The sequence below is a fragment of the Micromys minutus genome (genome assembly GCF_963924665.1).
Source record: "Micromys minutus genome assembly, chromosome: 29".
Taxonomy (NCBI): Eukaryota; Metazoa; Chordata; class Mammalia; order Rodentia; family Muridae; genus Micromys; species Micromys minutus.
In genome coordinates, this window is record NC_137964.1 from 19,993,102 (window position 1) to 20,014,142 (window position 21,041).

Here is a 21,041-nt window from a genome sequence, read left to right on the forward strand (position 1 = left end):
TCCAGGGGAGTTGCTTTGATAAATGGACATGTGATCTAACTGCCTTCTAAATATATACCTTTAAACCCACAGACCTGGTCAGAGAAGCTTCCTTCTGCGGTGAGCAGTGGTTAACACAGAGACATGTAAATGTTCCAAGTGCTGGAAATATGCAGCTATTAAGTGTTTATCTCTAAATAGACCATCTGTATCTACTCTTCCAAGACATGGGGAACATCACAGAAGAGGGGGCAGAAAGAATCTAAGAGCAGGAAGATGAAGAGGAGGGCTGTGACATGCTGTCTTCTGGATCTGACATGGCTGTCACACCCACAAGCTCACAGCAGCTCTGGTTGTCTGCCCAAGGTCAAGTCAGTCGATGTCTAACACAAGCTAGGGAGGGGCTCGTTGGGTCCTGCCCCTAGCTGAAGTGCTATTGACAGCTGATGACACCTGGGGGAGGGGTCAGTCTTCAGGGGTGTGGCCAGGGCAGGTTGCCCCTGCTCTGGTTCATGGTCCCATACCCATACACTGGCAGACAGAACCAACTGAATGTGTAGGTTATAAAGAGAAAAAGAGAAAGAGGACATGAAGCTGGCTTGGATGATAGAGGAGGATGTCACCAAAGGATTCAAATGTGGCCCAGATACGTCTGCACGAAGTCTCAACTTTAAGGGGAGAGGTGAGATTCGCCCTCTTTTTGACACATCGGTCTTGACTTCCAGCCGCAGGTCACAGGCTGGAGCAGGTCCATCCACCATCCAGCCACCCTCAATGAGCACATGAGAAGTGAACTCGGTTTGAGGGTTAACAGGCACACCCTGCTCTGCCAGGCCTGACCCATCATCAGTATCCCAGAACCAGAAATAACGCAGGGAGAGCCATCCCATCAATTTCCTTTCCACAAAGGCCGGGCTCCATCCCAACCCAAGTGACATATAACTCAGTGGCTCTGTTTTAAACAGGGATATTCCCCATCTTTCTCCAAGGTTAAATATTTTGATCTCCTGGCTCTGTAACACAATGTCCTGACTTTCCATCTCCAGGACAGGCCTACATTCGAGTGGCAGCAACCCCTTCCCTCCTCCCTCTCTCTAACTTCTAACTTGTACCTGACATTTTTACACATACTGCAGATGATAAGAACTCTGTTCTCTTAAGCTGGGGACATGATTCAGCAGGTAGCAGTAATCACTGCACAAGGGTGAGGACTCAGTTGAGATGTCTGGAACCCACATTTACAAGAAAAAAGCCAAGTACAGTAATGTGCACACATATAACCCCAATGCTACAGTGGGGGACTTCAGAAGAATTGTTAGGGCTGTCAACCTAGCTCCAGGGTCAATGAGAGATTCCATCTCAGGGAATAAGGCAGGGAATGACAGAACAGGACCCCTGGATGTCTTCTCTGGAGTGTGGGTACATTTACTGAGCACACACTCTTGCACACACACGCACAGACTCTGTTGACATGTGCCACTAGCAGGGTAGCATGTACCCCAGCCCCAACTCACCCTCAGGTCCACACTGGGCTGGGTTGCTAATACAGGATGACTTGTAGCTGCCATAGTAGAGAAATGTCATGCCTTTGTCCTCCTTGAGGTAAATACCTTTGTTCACCTTCCCTTCCATGATATCTAAGAGAGGAAAAGGACATGTCAACTACCCTCTTGCCACTGGAAGAGTAAAGACATATCAGACTTACAAGCACCTTACAAATGAGTGCCCAGCGTTATCTCCCCTCATGATGCATTTATAATGTCACAGTATTCCCTGATAGTAATCGCGTTCACTAATACTCAATTATTGATAGCTAGGATGTGAATGATTCATAGGTTTAAGTGTTAGGGAATAAATTATTACCTTCTATTAATGTCAGGTCCGCATAACCTACATTTTAGTGTAACAATATCGTAACAGACATATTTGCCAACTGTTGAGCCCTAAACGCCACTCACACTCCTGCTATTGGAGTCCCGCCCACTTGCCCCCACTGAACCTTCTGAGAGGAACACTCTCACAGGTAAGTGTGAGGCCACTGTTGCATCCTTGCCTTCCCAGGTACCCACTGAAGCATCCTGGGGTCTCCATGTATGCAGCCTCAGCTTTAGAGCCATGCCCAGACCCAGGAGGAACCACGGTGCCATTTGGAAAGTCTCCAAAGGACTTACCAACAGCAATCTGGGAGAGCGGCGAACCTGGGTCTCCAATACATTTTATATTATAATATATTATTTATTAATTTATATTATATATATGTGTGTACATATATTGGTGCGGGGCTCTTACTATGCACCAGAATGAGTAAGCGCAGACCTGTGTAGGAACAGGGAGGAGATGGTGCATGTCTTTCTGGATCCTGGCCAAGTATACATTGAGGATCTGCAGACTGCTCACACGTCCCACCGGCTAGATGCAACACCCCCTGTCATATGGCCCTTCCCCCCAAGGGCCCCAGTGTTTAAACTTCCTGGTTCTACTTATCCCATTGGTTGCCATGCGAGAGCTATATCTCACTTCACTAAATGGATAACTAGCCACAAGGTAATTGAGTCAGACTGCCCAGACCCCAAAACCAGACGGCTTGCTTAGTAAAATCATTTAGAAGTGCCAAACGGCCCACAGTGGAGAGAGAAATCAGGTGATGGGTTAAGAAAAGACACAGAGAGGCAGGCATGACCTGAACAGGCTTTCTACGCCCATCGGAGTCTTGCCTCCCTTCAGCTCTGAGCTCAGGGGCATCATAGGCTCTGGGTGTCTGACAATCTTGTGACTCAAGTGGGTGTGTCTTCTAAAACAGCTCCTAATGAGCTTTCAGAACGCAGCTGCAGAAATGCTGATGGGATATTTACGAGACCAGTTTCTGGATTTGTTTTAAAATCAACTTCCGGTGTTTGTGAGCTGGGCGTGGTTACAGCCCCCAACCCCGCCCCACCCAGCCCTACGCCACAAACACAATGTGTTGAAAAACCCGATTTCTGCCAAGCATGGTGGTGTGCACCTGGGGAGGCAGGAGGAGTGAGACTTTAAGTTCATCCTTAGCTACATAGAGAATTTGAGCAAGCCTGGGCTACGTTTTATTTTTCCAAAAAGAGAAAAAAAAAAAACATTTTCAATGTTTAGGAAAGATCTGGGCAGGTTTGTTTTTGCTTCTGAGATCAAGCAACTGATTCAAAAGAGCCTGGCAATGTGGAAGAGCCTCCACCCGTTCCAGACACCACTATCAGGAAGGCTTCCTAAGCCAGAAGCCTGTGTGGCTTTTCTCAATGCCCTGGCTCTCTCTGGATTTCCACCCTTTGCACCTGGCCACCCACTCCTTTACCAGCCAAGAAAGTCAGTCCTACAGATTAGATCGGCTCTTATATGTCACTGGGATCCAAATTTGGCAGGACCAAGCCCGGGGTGCTCACCTACGGTTGCAGACAAGTTGGAGTAAGCGGAGTCATTGGTAAAGACAAAGGTAGCATTGTGGGAGAGAGGCACAGTGAGGTTGAGGGTTCGCAGCACTGGGTGAAAGGACAAAAGAGAGGACAACACATGAGTGACATGGAACACATGAACAGAAACAGCACATCTCTCACCCCAGCACACAGAAGAAAGCCTCCTCCTGGCCCTCCGCCCTGCCCCACGCTCCCCATACATTTCTCCAGCAGAATCAATAACCAGTTCCAATGGCCCCTGAGTCGGGTCACAGCTGACCCTGGCCAGAGTCTAGTAGATAACATTCTCACTTTGCTGGCTCCCCCTCCCAGACGGATGCTTCGTTGAGAGATGTAGAGGTGAAGTCAGCCGTGTATGAAACATGGAGACACAGAGAGGAATGTGGTTGGGATGTGAAGGACCAAGGAGAGAGGATGCTGTGGAGAATGGCTGCGTGAGATGGCGGCTGACGAGACAGCAGAGGGATTCGGCCACAGACAAAAGGGCTGAGCATCCAGGAGGCAGCATCCAGAGCTGTTCAGCTGTCCCCAGCCTTGAGAGGTGCTGAGAGATCCCAGCCTGTCTCTGCATCCTGGGGAGCTGCTCTAACGTTGACAACACACCTATTGAGCAACACAGACCGCAGAGGGGGCTCCGACAGGAAGCCACAGTGCCAGGGCCACGTTGGACAGTGTGGGGACAGACGTGGAGACATCGACAAGTACAACACAAGCCAACACAGTTCTGGCAGAGTGTCTGGGTGGTCGTGGGACTTCAGAACACCCGAAGCTACTAATTTAATCAGCAGCAGTGAGCTCATATGGGGAAAGGGAATGAAACACCTGGAAAGGAGATCCGGGGTTCCAAACAACGCTCTTCTGCTTATACAAGGGGTTGCCTCTCAAGGGGCTTCAGAATAAAGTCTTCCAAAGGGGGAAAAATAGATTTTGACAAAGGACAATGCTTTGTTTTCTCTAGAGCCAACATACCAGCTGGCACGGGGTACTACCACCCTAACTAAAACAGTGGAGAAAATTCTTGGTTGCCATACAGGCTGCAGGGGCCACCAGCATCCTATCACATGGGAGGGCCTGCAAAGGATGGAGGAACCGTGTTATCAGAGGGGGCCCTTCACCGAGGCCATGCCCACTACCGGCTCCAAGACCTCTGCTGGTGCTCTAGAACCAAGGTTTTGGCTTTAATTTATTTTTAATTTAATATATATGTATATATATATATATATATATATATATATATATATATACTTGTATTTTATTTTGTTTTTTAAAATATACACTTATCTATCACACATGTTCACGTGTGTGCACATTCGTATGACACGTATACTTTGCCCTTCCATCACGTGTGCCCTGGAGATTGAACCCTGGTTCTCAGGCTTGACAACAAGTACCTTTATCCATTGAACCATATTGCCAACTCTTTTTTTTTTCAAAATTGGGGCTTGTGTATGCCTTGGGGGCACATGTTACCCTAAGAGGATAATCTGCAGGATTCATTTCTTTTACCACGTAGGTCCCGGGGATTAAACTCTCATCATGAAACCTGGCAGCAAGCACCTTTGTTCACTGGACTACCTCACGAGGCTCTGGGCTCTGAAGTTTTTGGGAGACCCCTTGGAAGCTTCTGCGGAGGTTTCCCGCTGCACTTGAGTCGTATCAGTGAGGAAGCTGACAGGGAGCTGGGGTGGGCAACATGGTTACCAGCAGTGTTTTGAATGCATTGCACGGGAACCTGTGTGTCTACAGAACAGTGACTCTGTGTGTGTGTGTGTGTGTGTGTGTGTGTGTGTGTGCGTGTGTCCACATCTGACATTCTTAAGAGCAACACCTGTATAATAAAAAGTAAAGTGGAAACCTCCAAAGATAATTTTAAATTAATACTCTCTAAAAAGAAGATTTTTTTTGGAAGTTATGCTCATAACTGTCTAAGTTTGGCCAGGCAGAGAGCCTGATGCCGCCTGTGGACCTGGTAGCAGGAAGATCATCTTAGGGGATGCTGGCTGGTGTGTGGTTAGGTGGTTGGTAGACAGGGGACACTCCGCTCTGTGACCTTAAAGCAAACAAGCGTGTCAAAGTTCATCCTGATCCACAGCACCTGCCTCATACCAGCTTGTTGGGGCAAGTCAGCTCTGTGCACCCACAGACACACACCCAGACTCACACCACAGCAAGAGGTTCCCCATTATTAAGGTTTAGGAAACCCTGCCCTTCTGTCATAATGCAGAAATGGTCTCATAACAAAAAGCACTTGGCAGTCACCATCAGCGAACCACAGAGTGCTCTCCCACCTCCATCACTCCAGCTCCAACATGTCCTGGGGTATCTAGAGAGTCCCTCTCTCCAGGCTTTCTGGCCCCAGCACTGGGGCTATCCCAGTACCTGGAGGCATTATCATCACCCTAAGCCCCTGGAAGGTGCTATCCACACAGGTAGGCACTCCCATCTCCTGTCTACCTCCAGTGGTATCCTGAAGCTCAAGAATCCCATCCACATTCTCCAACGGCCAGTAATGAGAAGCAGAAGCCAAGACTGCAAACCCTGCGGAGAAAAGACGGAAAAGTTTAAATCACAATTAGGGAGGCAGGAACTGAAGATTGGAGCTGTCACCTGAGCCCCTGAAAACTGAAGTAGAGTGAAATTGTCATGATGCCCACGGACCTGGCCGAAAGGCGTTAGGAAAATTCAATACGCACTCTGGGTTAAACAAAAGAAAAAAACAGCACTTTAAATTAGAAATCAATGGCTAGTTTCTTAATTGGATAGAACAGGACAAATAGGTGCACCTCCTAACTCATGAAAACAAAAGCCCTGCGACTGTTGGTACAGGGCAGCTGCCCATTAGTGGAGGGGAAAGATAGAAATACCTATTATCTGGATGTTTCCTGGAGTGGCTTTAGAGGCAACATCTGATATAATTGGACCACAGAATAAAACAATATTTCGAATGACTTTACAAGAGGTAGATGCTAACCCCAATGGCTCTCCAGGCAACGGCAGAGGTGCTTGACAAACACTCCCCTGTGTCTTCTAACAGTAACCCGCAAGATAGCACATACTCCCCTTATTTGTAAAGCAGAGATGTGAAATTTCTGCTGGAGGGCTGGGGACTTGGCTCAGCTGGCAAATTGGCTGCCTCTGACGGAGCCGTTGGTCTGTCCTCCAGACCCACACGAAACCTGGCGTGGTAGTAAAATGGTTGGTCAATTAGGGTGGTAATCCTGGTGCCAGGAAGGTGGAGAAGGGATCCTGGGAGCTCACAGATCAGATAGTTAGCCCAAACATGAGAGAATAAAGAAGACACCAAAGTCCTCCATGAGAACACACGCACGTACACGTGTGTGCCCCGCACTCCCCAATACATAAACACAAAAATAAAAAATAAACAAGAATAGCCATAGCCAAGAATAAATAAGAGGACCTAGAGAGGGTAAGGGCGGAGGACTGGGGATGCACAGCTGGGGACAAACAGGGAGGTTGCAGTGAGAGGCGCTGGGTACCACGCATATGGGCAGATGTTTAGTCGGAGGAGGGGCCGTGGGTGGCTCCACTGCATGTAGAAAGTTGGCTTATGATAAAAGTGGCATTTTAAATCAATGATTTATTCTTTGGCATTTAAGTCATTGGGCGTCTGGGAAGAAATAAGTTCCTACCTCACTGGTCCATTCAGATGGATCAAAATGAGTATAACAAATGTGTTGGAAGTGGGTGGGATGGTGTTGGGAATTGATTCTAACGCTTTGTCTTAATTCTGCTCCCGAAAGCTGCATTTCCATTTGCTGTACAGTCAATGGCTGGGCAGGGAGACAGAGGCTGGACTTTTAGATTAAGCAGCCAAGGGATGGAGGGAAAGAGGAATGAGAGGAGAATCACCATGACTTGGAGGCAGGGGGGTCAGATTTAAGAGCTGCAGGAGAGAAACCATCCAACAGTGTAGACAGAAAGGCACTGTGACCCTATGGAGAAGGTAGCAGGACAGCAAAGATAAAAATGTAGATTTAGAAGGTGTTAAGCCAGGAATATTGGAGAGGAGTACATGCTAGCCTGGGGAGGGTAGAAGTGGCCAGCCACTGAGCCAAGGCACATCAAAATTATCTGATGTGTGTATGTCTTTCATTTGAGAGTCCAGAGAGCTCTTGGGCAGGTACAGTGTGAGCACTACCCACCCGGGAGCAAAAGCGGTTTAACCAGTTCACTGCTACAGGATGTACACAGCTTTCATGTCAGTTTGGGAGGCATAGGCAGGGGGATCTCTATAAATTCCAAGCCAGCCTGGTCTACGGAGAGAGTTCCAGGATGTCCATGGATACACGCAGAGAAATTCTGTCTCAAAAATCATCAACAACAACAAGGGTAAGGCCGGTGCAGTGGCCTGTGTCCTGTACCTGTACGTAATGAAGGTTAAGGGAATGCTCTATGCTCATCTATAATGACATTGTGAAGTGAGAATCAAGTGCTCCCTCATCTCCGTCACCCCGACATGTCCTTACCTCCTTCTTGGGAGGTGGAAGGATTAGAAGTTCAGAGCCAGCCTCCAGGACATCATGAGTTCTAGGTCAACCTGAGCTGCACAAGACTCTGTTTCTGAGGTTTTTACATTTAGCTAATTTTGTAAATTTCTATATAGGAAACAAACAGAGCCAAACTACGAGGCAACATCCATATATATATATATATATATATATATATATATATATATATATGAATGTGTATATATATATATATATATATATATGTATGTATGTATGTATGTATGCATAAAAGAAAGGAGGGAGGAAAGGAAAGGGTAGGGAGAGGGAAGGAGAGAAGGAAAAGAAGGGAAGGAGGGAGGGAACCAAAAATAAAAGGAAGGGAAAGGAGGGAAGAAGGAAGGGGGGAGAGAGGGAGGAAGAGAGGGAAAGGAAAAGAGGGCAGGAACCAAAGATAAAAGAAAGGGAGGGAGGAAGGACAGGAGGTACAGAGGAGGAAGGGAGGGAGGGAAAAAAGATCATGAGAGATTGAAGGGAGGAAGAAAGGAAAGAAGGAGGAAGAGAGAAAACTTATCAAGGAAACCAACAGAAAGCTTAGGCACAGCAAGACAGTTGAAGGCAAAGAAATGAACACTGTTTTTAATCATAGAGCACCTCACTCTCCCAACCTTGCACATGCTCCCCAGCTTGTAAAGACTACGGTGGACAGTCTGCCCGACTTCTCCTGTTGGAATGGCAACCAAGTGGCCAGATGTGTGAGGCCAGTCAGTTCTGCAGAGGTTGGGGGGGGGGGCTCAGTTTCTCTGGAGGACAAGTTGACTAAGTCTCTGCGGAAGTTAAGGGCACTTTCTCTCTGATGAAGTAACTCCACTCCTAGGAGTTTATCCTCATGAGGCTCTCAAATGTTTGATCAAAGACCTGTATGCTAAAGTATTTGTTGTGGAATGTTCCCACAGGATCAAACGCCGGAGAGCAGCCAGGACGCTCATCCATGGAGAACTGGCTGGGTCATCAGAGTCTGTGAAATGAGCTGGGGTGTGGCTGAAGCAGTCGTGAAGAATAGTGCATGGGTTGACAGAGTGGTGTTTAAAACAGCTGTGTCTGAAGCTTTCTGGTAGAATGCTTGCCTAGAGTTCATAAAGCTCTGGGCTTCATGCCCAGCAACATACAACACAACACAACACACACACACACACACACACACACAGATACACAGACACACACAGAGAGACACAGACACACACACAGGCACACAGAGAGACACACACAGGCACACAGAAACATACACAGACACACACAGAGACACAGAGAGAGACACACACACAGAGACACACATGCATACACACAAACATACATAGACACATACAGAGACACACACGGAGAGAAACACACAGGCACTCACACACACACACATACACACACTTTTGTGGTTTTGTTTGTTGACAATCGGTGTGCTTGCTTATTAGCCCAAGCTGGCCTCAAATCTGTCACCCTCCTGCCCCTACCTCTCAAGGACTAGAATTAGGAATGTGTGCAGCTATGACGGGATTACAGTGTTCTTTAATTGGTATCATTAGGGGAAAGCAACAACAATAAAAATAAAAATAAATTAAAAAAAACACCAGGTTAACAAGATAGGTCAGCAGGTAAAGGAGCTTTCTAGGCAGGCCTGATGATCTAAGTTCAATCCCTAAATCCCACAGTGGGAGGAGAAAATTGACTCTAAGACACACACACACACACACACACACACACACACACACACTTACTGAATCATGTCTATGACATCGTAGGTTCAGCTACACTGGAGACTGACTACAGAGAGCAGCCATGTACCATGAATCTCAAAAGCTAGCAGAAAGAGTCTAATTCTCAGGAAGCTGAGGCAGGAGGATCATGGTTTTGAGGCCAGCATGGGCTGCATAGCAAAACCTTGTCTCAGAAAAACAAACAAAACGAGTCAAAAGAACAGAGTTTGACTATTTTTTACCATGAAGAGTGGAAAACGCCTTTGGCAACAGAAGTCTAACCTGATCTTACACTGTGTGCCCACACCAAGAGAAGACTATTAACATTACAGGCTCTGTGTTTTTGTGAACCAGTTAAAAGTAAATCAGATCAGTGAAATGGCTGAGTAAGTACGTGCCTCTGAGTCTGACGACCTGAGTTTGCTTGCTGGATCCACAGGGTAGAGGGACTGAACCAAGCCCTGCAAACTGTCCTCTGACCTCCACGTATGCACTATGGCATGCTCGTGCACATCACAGACAAGTCGATGTAAAAGAGAAGCTATTGATTGCAAACAAACACATTTTTAAAAATCTGTTTAGCCAGGTATGGTCGGACAGATCTTCAGTCCCAGCAGTGGGGAAGGTGAGGCAGCAGACAGTGAGTTCAAGGCCAGCTCTGTCCACAGAGCAAGATTCTGTCTCAAAAGACCACACACACACACACACACACACACACACACACACACACACACACCACGCATGCACCTTTAATCCTAGCCTCGGAAGGCAGAGGCAGGTGAATCTGTGAGTTTGAGGCCAGCTTGATCTTAATAATGAGTTCCAGGACAGCCAGGTCTATATAGAGAGAATCTCTTTCAGAAAAGGGAGAAGGAGGAGCGGGAAGGGGAGAAGGAGAGGAGAAAGGGGAAGAGGAAAAGGTGGATAGAAGGAAGAAAGAAGAAAGGAGAAAAGAGTCATATTGCTGTTACATCCTGTTCTCTAATCCTCTGACATGCCTTCCTTGACAAAACACTATAAAGAGCTACCTTCAAAAATCACAGTGGCCCCAGGCATAGTCTTAGGTCAGTGTTCACATTATACTCCTGGATGACAGCTAAAGAACTCCACCTTAATGGGTACCAAATACCTCATCTCTTGGAGTTCAGATCTCTCACTTCGTTTGCCAGGTTGTGTCTTAACGACTTTACACACTGCTAGGATAAAATGCCCAGACAGAAGCAATTAGTTCCAGGAAGGGTTTCTTCTCCTGGCTCACTTTGAGGCTGCAGCTCATCGAGGTGGAGTCTGAGGCAGCTGCCCACAGTTTGTCCAGAGTCAGGAAGCAGTGAGAAGTTTTCAGCTCACTTCCCCTTCCCAGTGAGTCCAGAGGATGGTACTACCCATGCTTTGTGTTCCAGTTACCTATGTCGACTTGACACAGCCTAACATCATCTGAGAGAAAAGCCTCAGTGGGCTGATTTGTCTAGATCAGATTGGACATGTATGTGGGGGAGTATCTTAACTACCAGTTGATATGGAAGAGCCCTCTCTCTGTGGGCTACACCATACACTTGGCTGTAGAAGTTTAGCTGAGCATGTGCCAAAGAACAAGCCAGGAAATGATGTCCTCTGAGGTTTTTGCTTCAACCCCTGCTTGATTTCCAGCTGACTTCCCTCAGCGATGAACTATGACCTGGAAGTGTAAGCCAGATAAACCCTCCCTTCCCTTATATTGCTTTTGGTCAGAGTGCTTTATTAGGACAGAGAAGATCCAACTGCCACAGTGAGTTTCCCTACCACAATTAGCCTCATCCAGATAACTCTCCACATGCGTGGCCAGAGGCTTGCCTCCTGGCTGATTCTGAATCTTGTCAAGCTGGTGATATTAAACTTCACAGTTTCTTCCGGACCCTTTCTCGTTCCCACACAATTCCCAAATGCAAGGGAAGAAGAAAAAAATCTTCCGCCATGAGGAAACTAAGGCCTAACTGCCACTTGCAGTCAGGAAGCAGTGCCGGGCAGTCTCTGGCTGTGAGATGCCAGAACTTGGAAAGGCAAAAATCCAAAGTCTTCATTTTCAACTTCTAATATTTTTTTTTGTCCTTGAAAACTGAGAATATTAAGTTTTAAAGTCCCTCCTAGGCTTTTGATCCAATTCATGTTGAAAAAAAATTGAAAGCAGCAAAGAACATCTATTATACAAAGAGCAGCTGTTGAGTCTTCAGAATCCACCTCTGCTCAGTAAGCCACGTGGACACGGTGACCTTTCTACCATCTCTAATGAACAAGGCTATGGCCACTTCTGGGCAGAAAGGCTAGTGAAGCTACGGAGTTCCCCAAACACTAAACCCACGTGAAGGAGATGGGACAAGAGGCTTGAGCTATGTACAGTCACCATAATGTTGGCATGAACCTCAAGACAGGGCAAAGTCCCTGCACTGTGCCAAGTGTCCTCTGACTACAAGAATCTGTCTGCCCACAGAAGTCAGGGACAAGGCTACTCCAGGGGGAAGTAGTGCGGGCCCAGGCTAGTTCCAAGAAGGAAGATATTCTAGGTGCTTAACAAGCTAGGCGGCTGGACAGGAGAGCCAGGACAGAGACCAGATCAGTCTACATCAAGTGATGCTCAGCATGGGAGCAGGAGACGCAAGCAAGCAGAGGTAGCCAGCCTTTCAGGCCCCAGAACAGACTACTGTCACACTGTGTGAAGGTTCACCTGGAATTACCAAGTCTCCATGTTAGCGGTTTGTCTAAGCTCCACCCCACAGCCACCTGACAACAGCCAGGTAAGCTCCGCCCCACAGTTACCTGGCAAGAGCCAGGTATGCCTGGCACTATAAAAGGGGCTGCTTGCCCCCTCCTCGCTCTCTTGTTCTCTTGCCCCCTTGCTCTCCTAGCCCCTTCCCCTTTTGCCCCATCTCTTTCCATTCCCTTCCTCCCTCTCTTCCCACATGCTCATGAACAGCCTCTATTCCTCTTCTTCTCTACTCTTCTTCATCCTCCTTCTCCTTCTCCTTCTCCTCTCTCTCTCTCTCTCTCTCTCTCTCTCTCTCTCTCTCTCTCTCTCTCTGCTTCTGCCACCCTCTTAACTTTCCTCCCCATGTCCTGAATAAACTCTATACTATACTGTCATATGGTTGGTCCCTCAGGGAAAAGGGATGCCTCAATATGGGTCCACCAGAGGCACCCCTTCCCCCGCACCTCACCACACCTCCATAGAACATAGGCTCCCCACCTCTTTATCCGTTTATAAACACATCACTCCCAATTTCCCGTTTGATAAAATATAGCTGTTATTGCTCTTTAAAGAAACTTCTCTTTGCAGCAGATGGAGATCTTTACAGACAACCACAAGAAGCCCAAATGCAAAGAACAAATGGGCCGGGGGTGCCCGGTCTACCGGTTGACATAACTATGATATATCTGCTACACTTAGGGCTCAGGGAACATCTCAGAAGAGAAATGGGAAATCTCCTCGAGCCAGTGTACCAAGAAATCTGACGTGAGGTCTCCTAGAAATGACCGGGAAGCTTCAGCCATGATTTGCCAACAGCATGGCTGCACAAACAAAACCTGAACAGCAATACACTTGCCAACATGGAAGGGGAAATCTCACAGGACCCCCAACCCTAGACAGGAGACCACAGGCATCTACAAAAAGCTGAGAGTCCGGTAATTATTCCTTCCCAGAGATGAGCTCCTTGATTTGTTTTTTGTTCTATTAAGACAAGGCCTCCCTTGGTGGACCAGGCTGACTATAAACTCAAACTTTCCTGCCTCCGCCTCTGCCTCTGGGTGCTGATGTGATAAGCATTCACTATTCTGCTGATTCAGGTGCCCCACTTTTGAAAGATAAGTCAGAAATACAGATGTTTTCAATTTGATTTGGAAACCTCCCCAAGTACTAATATTGCCAGGGTTGTCTTTTTTTTTTAATTAAATGAGTACAATGTTAATAAGAAGGGCTAGACTCAGCCCACAGGTCCCTAAACACCCTGCAGGGTGGGATAACCCATGGTGCTCAAACTCCATAAGAGTGAGACAGCCTCGTTCTTTTGTGTGTGGGGGGTGGGGGGGGAGACAATCGATGGCTGTTTTCAAATCACAAAGGTGACAAACCCATCACAGTCACGGGGCTGTCTCAGACTCCCACAGGCTCCCCTTCCCAGCCTGGCTCCTATGTGGTCAGCGGCCTCCCTTAGGGAATGCTCCTTTGGACTCTGCTAACGGGACACCAAAAGCCTCTCTCAGGGCCATCTAATGCTCGCCTCCGGCACACAAAGCTCATTTCCCTGAAAGATGTTGCCTGCTGTCCCTGCTGTCTGGAATACCGTTTGCCTCGGTTTTCATAGCTGCCTCTCTCCAACCTGGGTCTCTGTTCCCCTGACAAAGTTTTCTGACTCCAGGTCCTCATCCTGTTTTCCCAAGAGGGTGACCATCCGCTGTTTGTCAACCTGATCTTTGGAGGTGGTCGGGGAAGGAGGGTCTATCTCTTCTGTATCCTGTGTCTACTGGATCAAATTACAACCCGTGTGCGTGTGTGTGTGTGTGTGTGTGTGTGTGTGTGTGTGTGTGTGTGTGAGAGAGAGAGAGAGAGAGAGAGAGAGAGAGAGAGAGAAATTCAGGTTTTTTGCATTTGCAGACTCCCATTTTAAATGTTAGTAATTTAAAACTTAACTATATAGGTAGAGTGAATGAGAGAGTATAAGAGCAACTCAACAGGATATAATTAAACATAAACATAGAATGACCACAGAATGTAATTATACACAAAAAGTATATTTATAAATCCAGCATCCTCCAGAAAATCTCTACTTGCTATATTCCCATGCATTTGATATGGACTAAGCATTGGGTTTTTTTCTTCTTCTTTGAAATCCATTATGGGGGCTGAAGAGATGGCTCAGTGGTTGAAGCACCACCTGCTCTTGCAAAAGGACGTGGGTTTGATTCCCAGCACCTACCTGGCAGCTCACAACCATCTGGAACTCCAGCCCCAGAAGACCTAATGCCCTCTTCTGACTTCTGCAGGACCCGGGCACACAGACACACATGTAAGCAAGACCTACACACATGAAGTTTGCCTTTAAAACCTCCACTGTGAACACATATTATATTTTGACGAACCCTCAAAAGATAGAGAATGACATTCCTGGTGTGGCCCAGTGCGAAACCAAAGTCCTTCATAAGCCAACATGCAAATACTTGGAGTTCGGACCGCCGTTGCCCGCTTTGCACGCCGGGTAGAGCCTTGAACCCTGCTGGGCTGAAGTCAGCAGTCCCGACGGCCTGGAAAGAAGCTAGGTAGCGATGCGGCTTGCTATTTTTCTCTAGTTTCCAGTCCCTCATTACAAACATCCTCTATAAAAGGGCATGTTTATAAACTTTTACCAAGTGGCCTGCAATCTTGGCGAATGCCATTTATGGGTTTGGTTCCACCAACCTCGGAGCTTCCTAGGTAGTCCTGGGGAGCAGAAGGCTGTGAGTCAGGCCCTGAGCCTTGAGAGGGTCTCAGAAAAGTGTGGGGGTCAGTCTCCTCTCTGGAACCCCCCCCCACACACACATACACACAGCTGCCACTCCTGGCTTCCCTATCAAGCGGGAACTTGCTAAATGATCTCTAAGGTCCCTTGCAACTCCAACTACTATAATTCTGCTTCAGTGACAGCCCACGGTCACAGTCACAGGGAAACTCGGAAGGTGTCAGCACACCAACGTGCCTCACATCATCTTGAGACTTCTCAAACTGAGAGTGTATGTATGTGATAAATACAAGAATCCAGAAGTCATCCAGTAACCTGTGGACACCTAACCATAGTGAGCTGAAAATGCAGGTGGCCTCAGCCAGGACTCTGTTTGTGGGATAGGGATCCTTTCTTTTCACAGACGTGGCACTGGAGATGTTGGTGACTGTTTTCTTGGCTCTGCCTTGTGCAGAAGGCACAGGATTGGAACTGGAATGGGGCAATACAATTGCTTAACAGCTCTATCGGGGCTTCCCACACCCCTGTCCATGTTCTTGCTGGTGAGCCCTAGGTGTCAGCTTCCCGAAATCCCTTCAGATGGTACCATCTCATTCCTCTGAGCTTGAACTAACCACTCCAGCTAAGGGCTTTCTGCCCTCTATATCCTCCTTAGGTTCCTTTGGGCAACCCAAGGCCATTCACTTCCTTGGCAAGTGACAACCTGCCCTGACTCCCACTCTTTGTGTCTGGACAGTCCTTTGGCTCATAGATCAACTCTGTGCCTGTCTAGAGCTCTCGTGGTGGGGGTGAAGTAGGGGTGGGACTGGCAGAGGTCATGTTTTCCTGAATTTCCATAGGAGGAGAAATCCAACATGGCTGTGCAGAGACAGCTAAATATTATAGAAAACGAGTGTAGCCAAAATCCAGAATGTAAGAGAGATGGGGGTGGGGGAGTCAGTGAGGAAGTGGAGTGGAGAGGATAAAACAAACAAGGAACAGAAATAGAAGGGAGGAAGGAAGGAGGGAAAGTGAAAAGAAAAAGTGAGGGGGAAGGAGGGGAGGAGGAAGGGGGAAGGACAAAGGAAATATTAGGGATGAGGGTGGAGATTGGGGTCTCAAAAAAAGCACTCTCTGGCTAGCCATCCCAGATAACAGGATGCTGAGAGGCACCTTAGGCTACATCTTCTTCACCTTCTTTTTCTGTGGTGCACATAAGCTGACCCAGCCGAATGGCTGCTAGTGCTCTCTTAAGGATGCCCAACCAGATGACACTTGGTTCCACCTGACATCAGGTCAGGAGTGAGGCGTCCATACAGAATGAAGCTGGACCCGCATCGCTGACTTTTACAGAGTCCAGAACACTAGCTCACGTGCGGAGTGTGGGTGTGTACACATGTAAATCTGTGCAGACCTGTATGGTTGTGTGCATGTGTGTAGAAGCTAAGTCAAAGGCCAAATTCTAAGAAGCCCTTGAAGCTTTCTTTTCTCAGACCAGCAATACGTACAATTCCAGATCTGATTGACTGATGATTCCCTTTGGTATGGACAGCCCCCTGTCTCAGCAGCGAGGGAGAGCTTTCCCTAACACAGCTTCAGGTATGTTCTCCAGACCCATACCCTCTCTGTGGCCCTTCACCTTGTTTACCATGTTGGCTTGTGAGCACCAATGGGCAGGACTCTCACGGAGAGTCAGGCTGGTCCAGCCGATCAGTTCTGCTGGGAATCTCAGCCTCCCTGAGCTCTGAGTCACTGGCTTCCTTACTCTAACCCACCAGGCTTTTCCAGGAATGGGCTAGATGTTCTTGTCCTTTGACTCTGAACCTTCAGCAAGAACCTCAGCCCTGCCACAAGCAGGTGGCAAACCACTTCCCATCCATCCCCACTGTAGATGTGACAACCCCCTTATCTGTAACAGGACTGTGATCCATCCTTCCAACAAGTGTCTCCATCCCGCTTCTAAAAAGGGAGTCACAACAGCCAGAGACAAATGTCCCAAGGGTAGTTCACCCCTCCACCCCCTCTGTGCATGCTCAGCGCAAGTGGGAAGTGCTAGTTAATGGTGTCCAGAAGACTCAGGAGGGCAGTTCACAGCACTATGATGCTGGAAGCACTGGGTGGTGGCCCTAAGTAGGCACAAGGGTGAAGTTGAAAGAGCAAAAAGTCATTCTACTCTGAAGGACATGTCTCCTTAATTAGATGACAACGCCTGACCTAGAGCAAGAGGCAGCTGGAACAGAGACCAACTTCTTCAACCTGAAGACACTGGTCACACCAGGGCTGTTGTCTCAAAAGGTCAGAACGTATTTTCTAGGGATGAAGATCCCAACAAGGGGTTAAGCAAGTCCTTTCTGGTGTACCCCCAAAGGCAAGGAGGCAAGCATACAGCCATCACAGGGATGGAGGCTGGGCTTACCTGGATGTTCCTGGACTCTGGGCTGAGTGCTATACACCTGCAAGGAAAGATCACAGGATAAGTGCCGGGACATTCTCCTGAAGATGTGTATCCCAGCTGCCTCCGCAGCCTAGGGCGTTACCTGGAAGCTGTAGAGGGACCAGAATAGCCAGACGCAGTGGCAAGGCAGTGCTGGAAGATCCTTCATGGTGGGGACCAGGCAGTGGGATTCCCCCACAGCCTGCAGGGAACTCCTCTACCTCCTGCTTCCTGGAGATAAGGACATCTTCATCACAGGTTTCTGGCCACAAAATCTGTCCCCTAAAGTTTGTGATGTATAAGCAATTGGGAACGATTCTCCTCTCCGAACTGGAGTCTTCAGGGACCTGAAGGCTCGATGCAGTGCTGAGTTGGATAAGAACTCCTCAGCTCCACCAAAGTCCCCAAGCCTCTGGCTGCTGCTAGGCAGGCCAGGACCTCTGGCTGTCTGCAGTCTCAAGAGTCTGTGTCCTGGGCCTGGGACTGGTGGGAAGTTGCCTCCTGTCTCAAGTCAGAGCTCAGAGCTTAGCCCGTAGCTTGGAGCGTGGTGATGTGTGTGCTGCCTCCTTCTGCAGCTGAGCTCCGCCACACCTCGTTGGCCCAGAGTCCAGCCCGTGGCTTTGGGTGGAGAGCCAGGGTGATGTCAGCGGGCCTCAAACTTTGTTCTCCTCTATTTATATCCGTCCCACTCTGGCCTTTCCTGGGTCCTAACACTAGTCTGTTAGGAACAGCTGAATTCTTTCCAGGACTTTCCCATGAAAAGGTGGAGAGAGAGAGAGAGAGAGAGAGAGAGAGAGAGAGAGAGAGAGAGAGAGAGAGAGAGAGAAAGTACTGGAGGGGTAGTGAGGATGAGACTGTGTGAGAGTATAAGTGTGTGGGGTGAGAAAGTGTGTATGTGTGTGTGTGTGTGTGTGTGTGTGTGTGTGTGTGTGTGTGTGTGCGTGCGTGCAAGTATATGTATGAGAGAATTAGAGACACAAGCAAGTGTTGGTATTGGGGGATAATGAGCACTGGGAAGGGCATATGAGAAGTAAGAATAGGTATAAGTGAAAGATGGGGAGGAAGCAGAGGGGTGTGACAGTGTGTGAGGAACTGTGTGAGGGTATGAGAAACTTCATGAGGGTATGAGTAAATGTGTGGGAGTGTGACTAAGCGTGTGAGGGTATGAGCAAGTGTGTGAGAGTGTGAGCAAGTATCTGAGGGTGTGACCAAGCATGTGAGGGTGTGAGGAACTGTGTGAGGGGTGAGCAAGTGTGTGAGGGGTGAGCAAGTATGTGAGGGTGTGAGGAACTGTGCGAAGGTGTGAACAAGTGTGTGAGGGTGTGAGGAACTGTGTGAGGGTGTGAGCAAGTGAGTGAAGGTGTGAGCAAGTGTGTGAGGGTATGAGGAACTGTGTGAGGGTGTGAGCAAGTGTATGAGGGTGTGAGTAACTGTGTGAGGGTGTGAATAAGTGTACAAGGGTGTGAGTAACTATGTGAGGGTGTGAGAAACTGTGTGAGGGTGTGAGGTGTGAGTATGGGAAGGTGTGTCAGAAGTGTAGTTGGGGTGTGGATGAGTGTGGGTATATATATATATGTTAAGATAGCTTTTGTTCTGTGCTTTCATAGTCACCGTGTACTTTTGAGTGTAGATGTGCTTGTGAGTGTGTGTGTATATGGGTGTGGTCCTATAGAAATGGGGGGTGATGGTGTATGCATGTGATATATGTATGTATATGATGTGTATACACATGTGTTGTGTGTACACATGTGAAGTGTGTATTCATGTGATATGTATGATGTGTGTATGTGTGTGTGGTGTGTGTATATTCTTTAAATGTGTATGATTGTGTCCACGTAGGCATGTAAGGCATGTGGGTATGAGTGTAAATGAATGTGGCTTTCGAGCAGGTATGAAGGTATACACGTGTGTCTATTCTCAATAGCATCCTCAAAGTCTCATAGGTGCAAGGGGGCCAGTGACTGACAAAGCCTGTACTGATATTGCAGAGGACCTGAGTTTACTTCCCAGCACCCACATTAGGCATCTCCCAACCACCTGTAACTCCAATTCCAGAAGATCCAACACCCTCTCTGGCCTACTTGGGGACCTACACATATAAAATCATGCAGCCTCACATACATGCACATAAATACAAATGAGAAATCTTTAAGACAAAATGTTAATAAGCACAGGTGTGGGTGTGGATGGGTGTTTGTGGCCAGCCCATTCCCATAGGCACCCTCGAAATCCCTTTCAATATTAGTAAGCACAGAATCACATTAGGAGCTCTGCTAAGATCTGGGTCTTGTTCAAGCATGAGGAAACACGGGGAAGGGAAGGGAAGAGAAGGGGAGGGGAGAGGAGGGGGAGTGGAGAGGGAAGAGGGAAGGGGAGGGGAAGGAGAGGAGGGGAGGGAAGGGGAGGGGAGTGGAGGGGAGGGAAGGGGACGGAAGGGGAGAGGAGGGGGAGTGGAGGGGGAAGAGGGAAGGGGAGGGAAAGGAGAGGAGGGGAGTGGAGGGGAGGGGAAGGAAAGGAGAGGAGGGAAGGGGAGGGGAGTGGAGGGGAGGGAAGGGGAGGGAAGGGGAGGGAAGGGGAGGGAAGGGGAGAGGAGCAGAGAGGAAGGAAGGGAAGGGGAGGGGAAGGGAGGGGAGGGAAGGAGAGGGGAGGAAAGACCTATCTATCCAGAGCTGACCATGTTTTCTCTTTAACCTGCTTTCCAGAATTCAAGGGCACCCCCTGATGTTTGACACCGTCCTTAATCAGACTACCCCCACTCAACACCCAACCAAGTCAGACTTTCTGATAGCTGTGCCTTGATTTAGCAGAAGCCAGGACTTGATCCACTTTGCTCCCAGTGTTCAAACACGCATGCATGCACCCACACAAGCAAGCACCCGCAGGATTGCCCTTCCTACAAAGTATGTCCAGTGGCACAGCCACAAGGCACGAAGCTCCCTCACCCCCAACACTCCCCACTCGTGTGCTCTTGGGCAGGGCTGTCTTCCTCCTGAGTTTCTCCTCTACAGACTGGAGGGCAGCACCGAGTGCCCAGGAGATGGAGACGAACATATAAGGCCCTTAATGCGGGGCTTGGAAGAGAGGTAACACATTCAATAAATGTTCCGATTACTATGATAAAGTGGAAAATAACACCCAATAAACTCGGGCTATCATCATCATCTCAATGGCCCTGACTTTAAATGGGAATTAAGAGTCCTGAGTCCAGCATGCTTCCTAAAGAGGATGGGAAAAGGGTTTCCAGCCTCTGGATGGGGGAGGGAAAGGAGACGTCAAAACTCAAGGTGATCGCAGTAACTCCTGCCTGCTCTGACAACTCCTCTTATTATCTGGTCACCTCACTACAGAAGGTTCCAGATGGTACTGTGGATAGCCCTCTTCCCAGAGCCAGAGAAACTGGACTCTGACCTCCAGGCTGTTTGTAACAATGACCTTTAGCTTGGTGCCTAGGTGCCATTCAGGGGATTTATAACTTTCTTCTCCCCTTCCCTAGAAGGACGTGGAAGGAGGGGCCTCAGCCCCATTTGAAA

At 48.2% G+C, this 21,041-nt stretch overlaps 1 protein-coding gene across 2 annotated transcripts in view; it reads right to left on the minus strand.

Annotated features, from left to right (window-relative positions):
* Positions 1-17,728, minus strand: part of ADGRD1 (adhesion G protein-coupled receptor D1) — a 108,136-nt gene extending 90,408 nt beyond the window's left edge. Inside the window, exons 1-5 of one of the 2 annotated variants that reach the window (XM_080940718.1) lie at positions 17,615-17,728; positions 17,494-17,530; positions 5,874-5,957; positions 3,390-3,485; positions 1,494-1,616 (exon numbers count right to left, since the gene is read on the minus strand). In XM_080940718.1, coding sequence (XP_080796844.1) covers positions 1,494-1,616; positions 3,390-3,485; positions 5,874-5,957; positions 17,494-17,530; positions 17,615-17,680 — 406 coding nt within the window. In that variant the 5' untranslated portion in view covers positions 17,681-17,728. The remainder of the gene's footprint in view (positions 1-1,493; positions 1,617-3,389; positions 3,486-5,873; positions 5,958-17,493; positions 17,531-17,614) is intronic. The other variant, XM_080940719.1, reaches the window with a different exon arrangement.
* Positions 17,729-21,041: the final 3,313 nt, after the last annotated feature.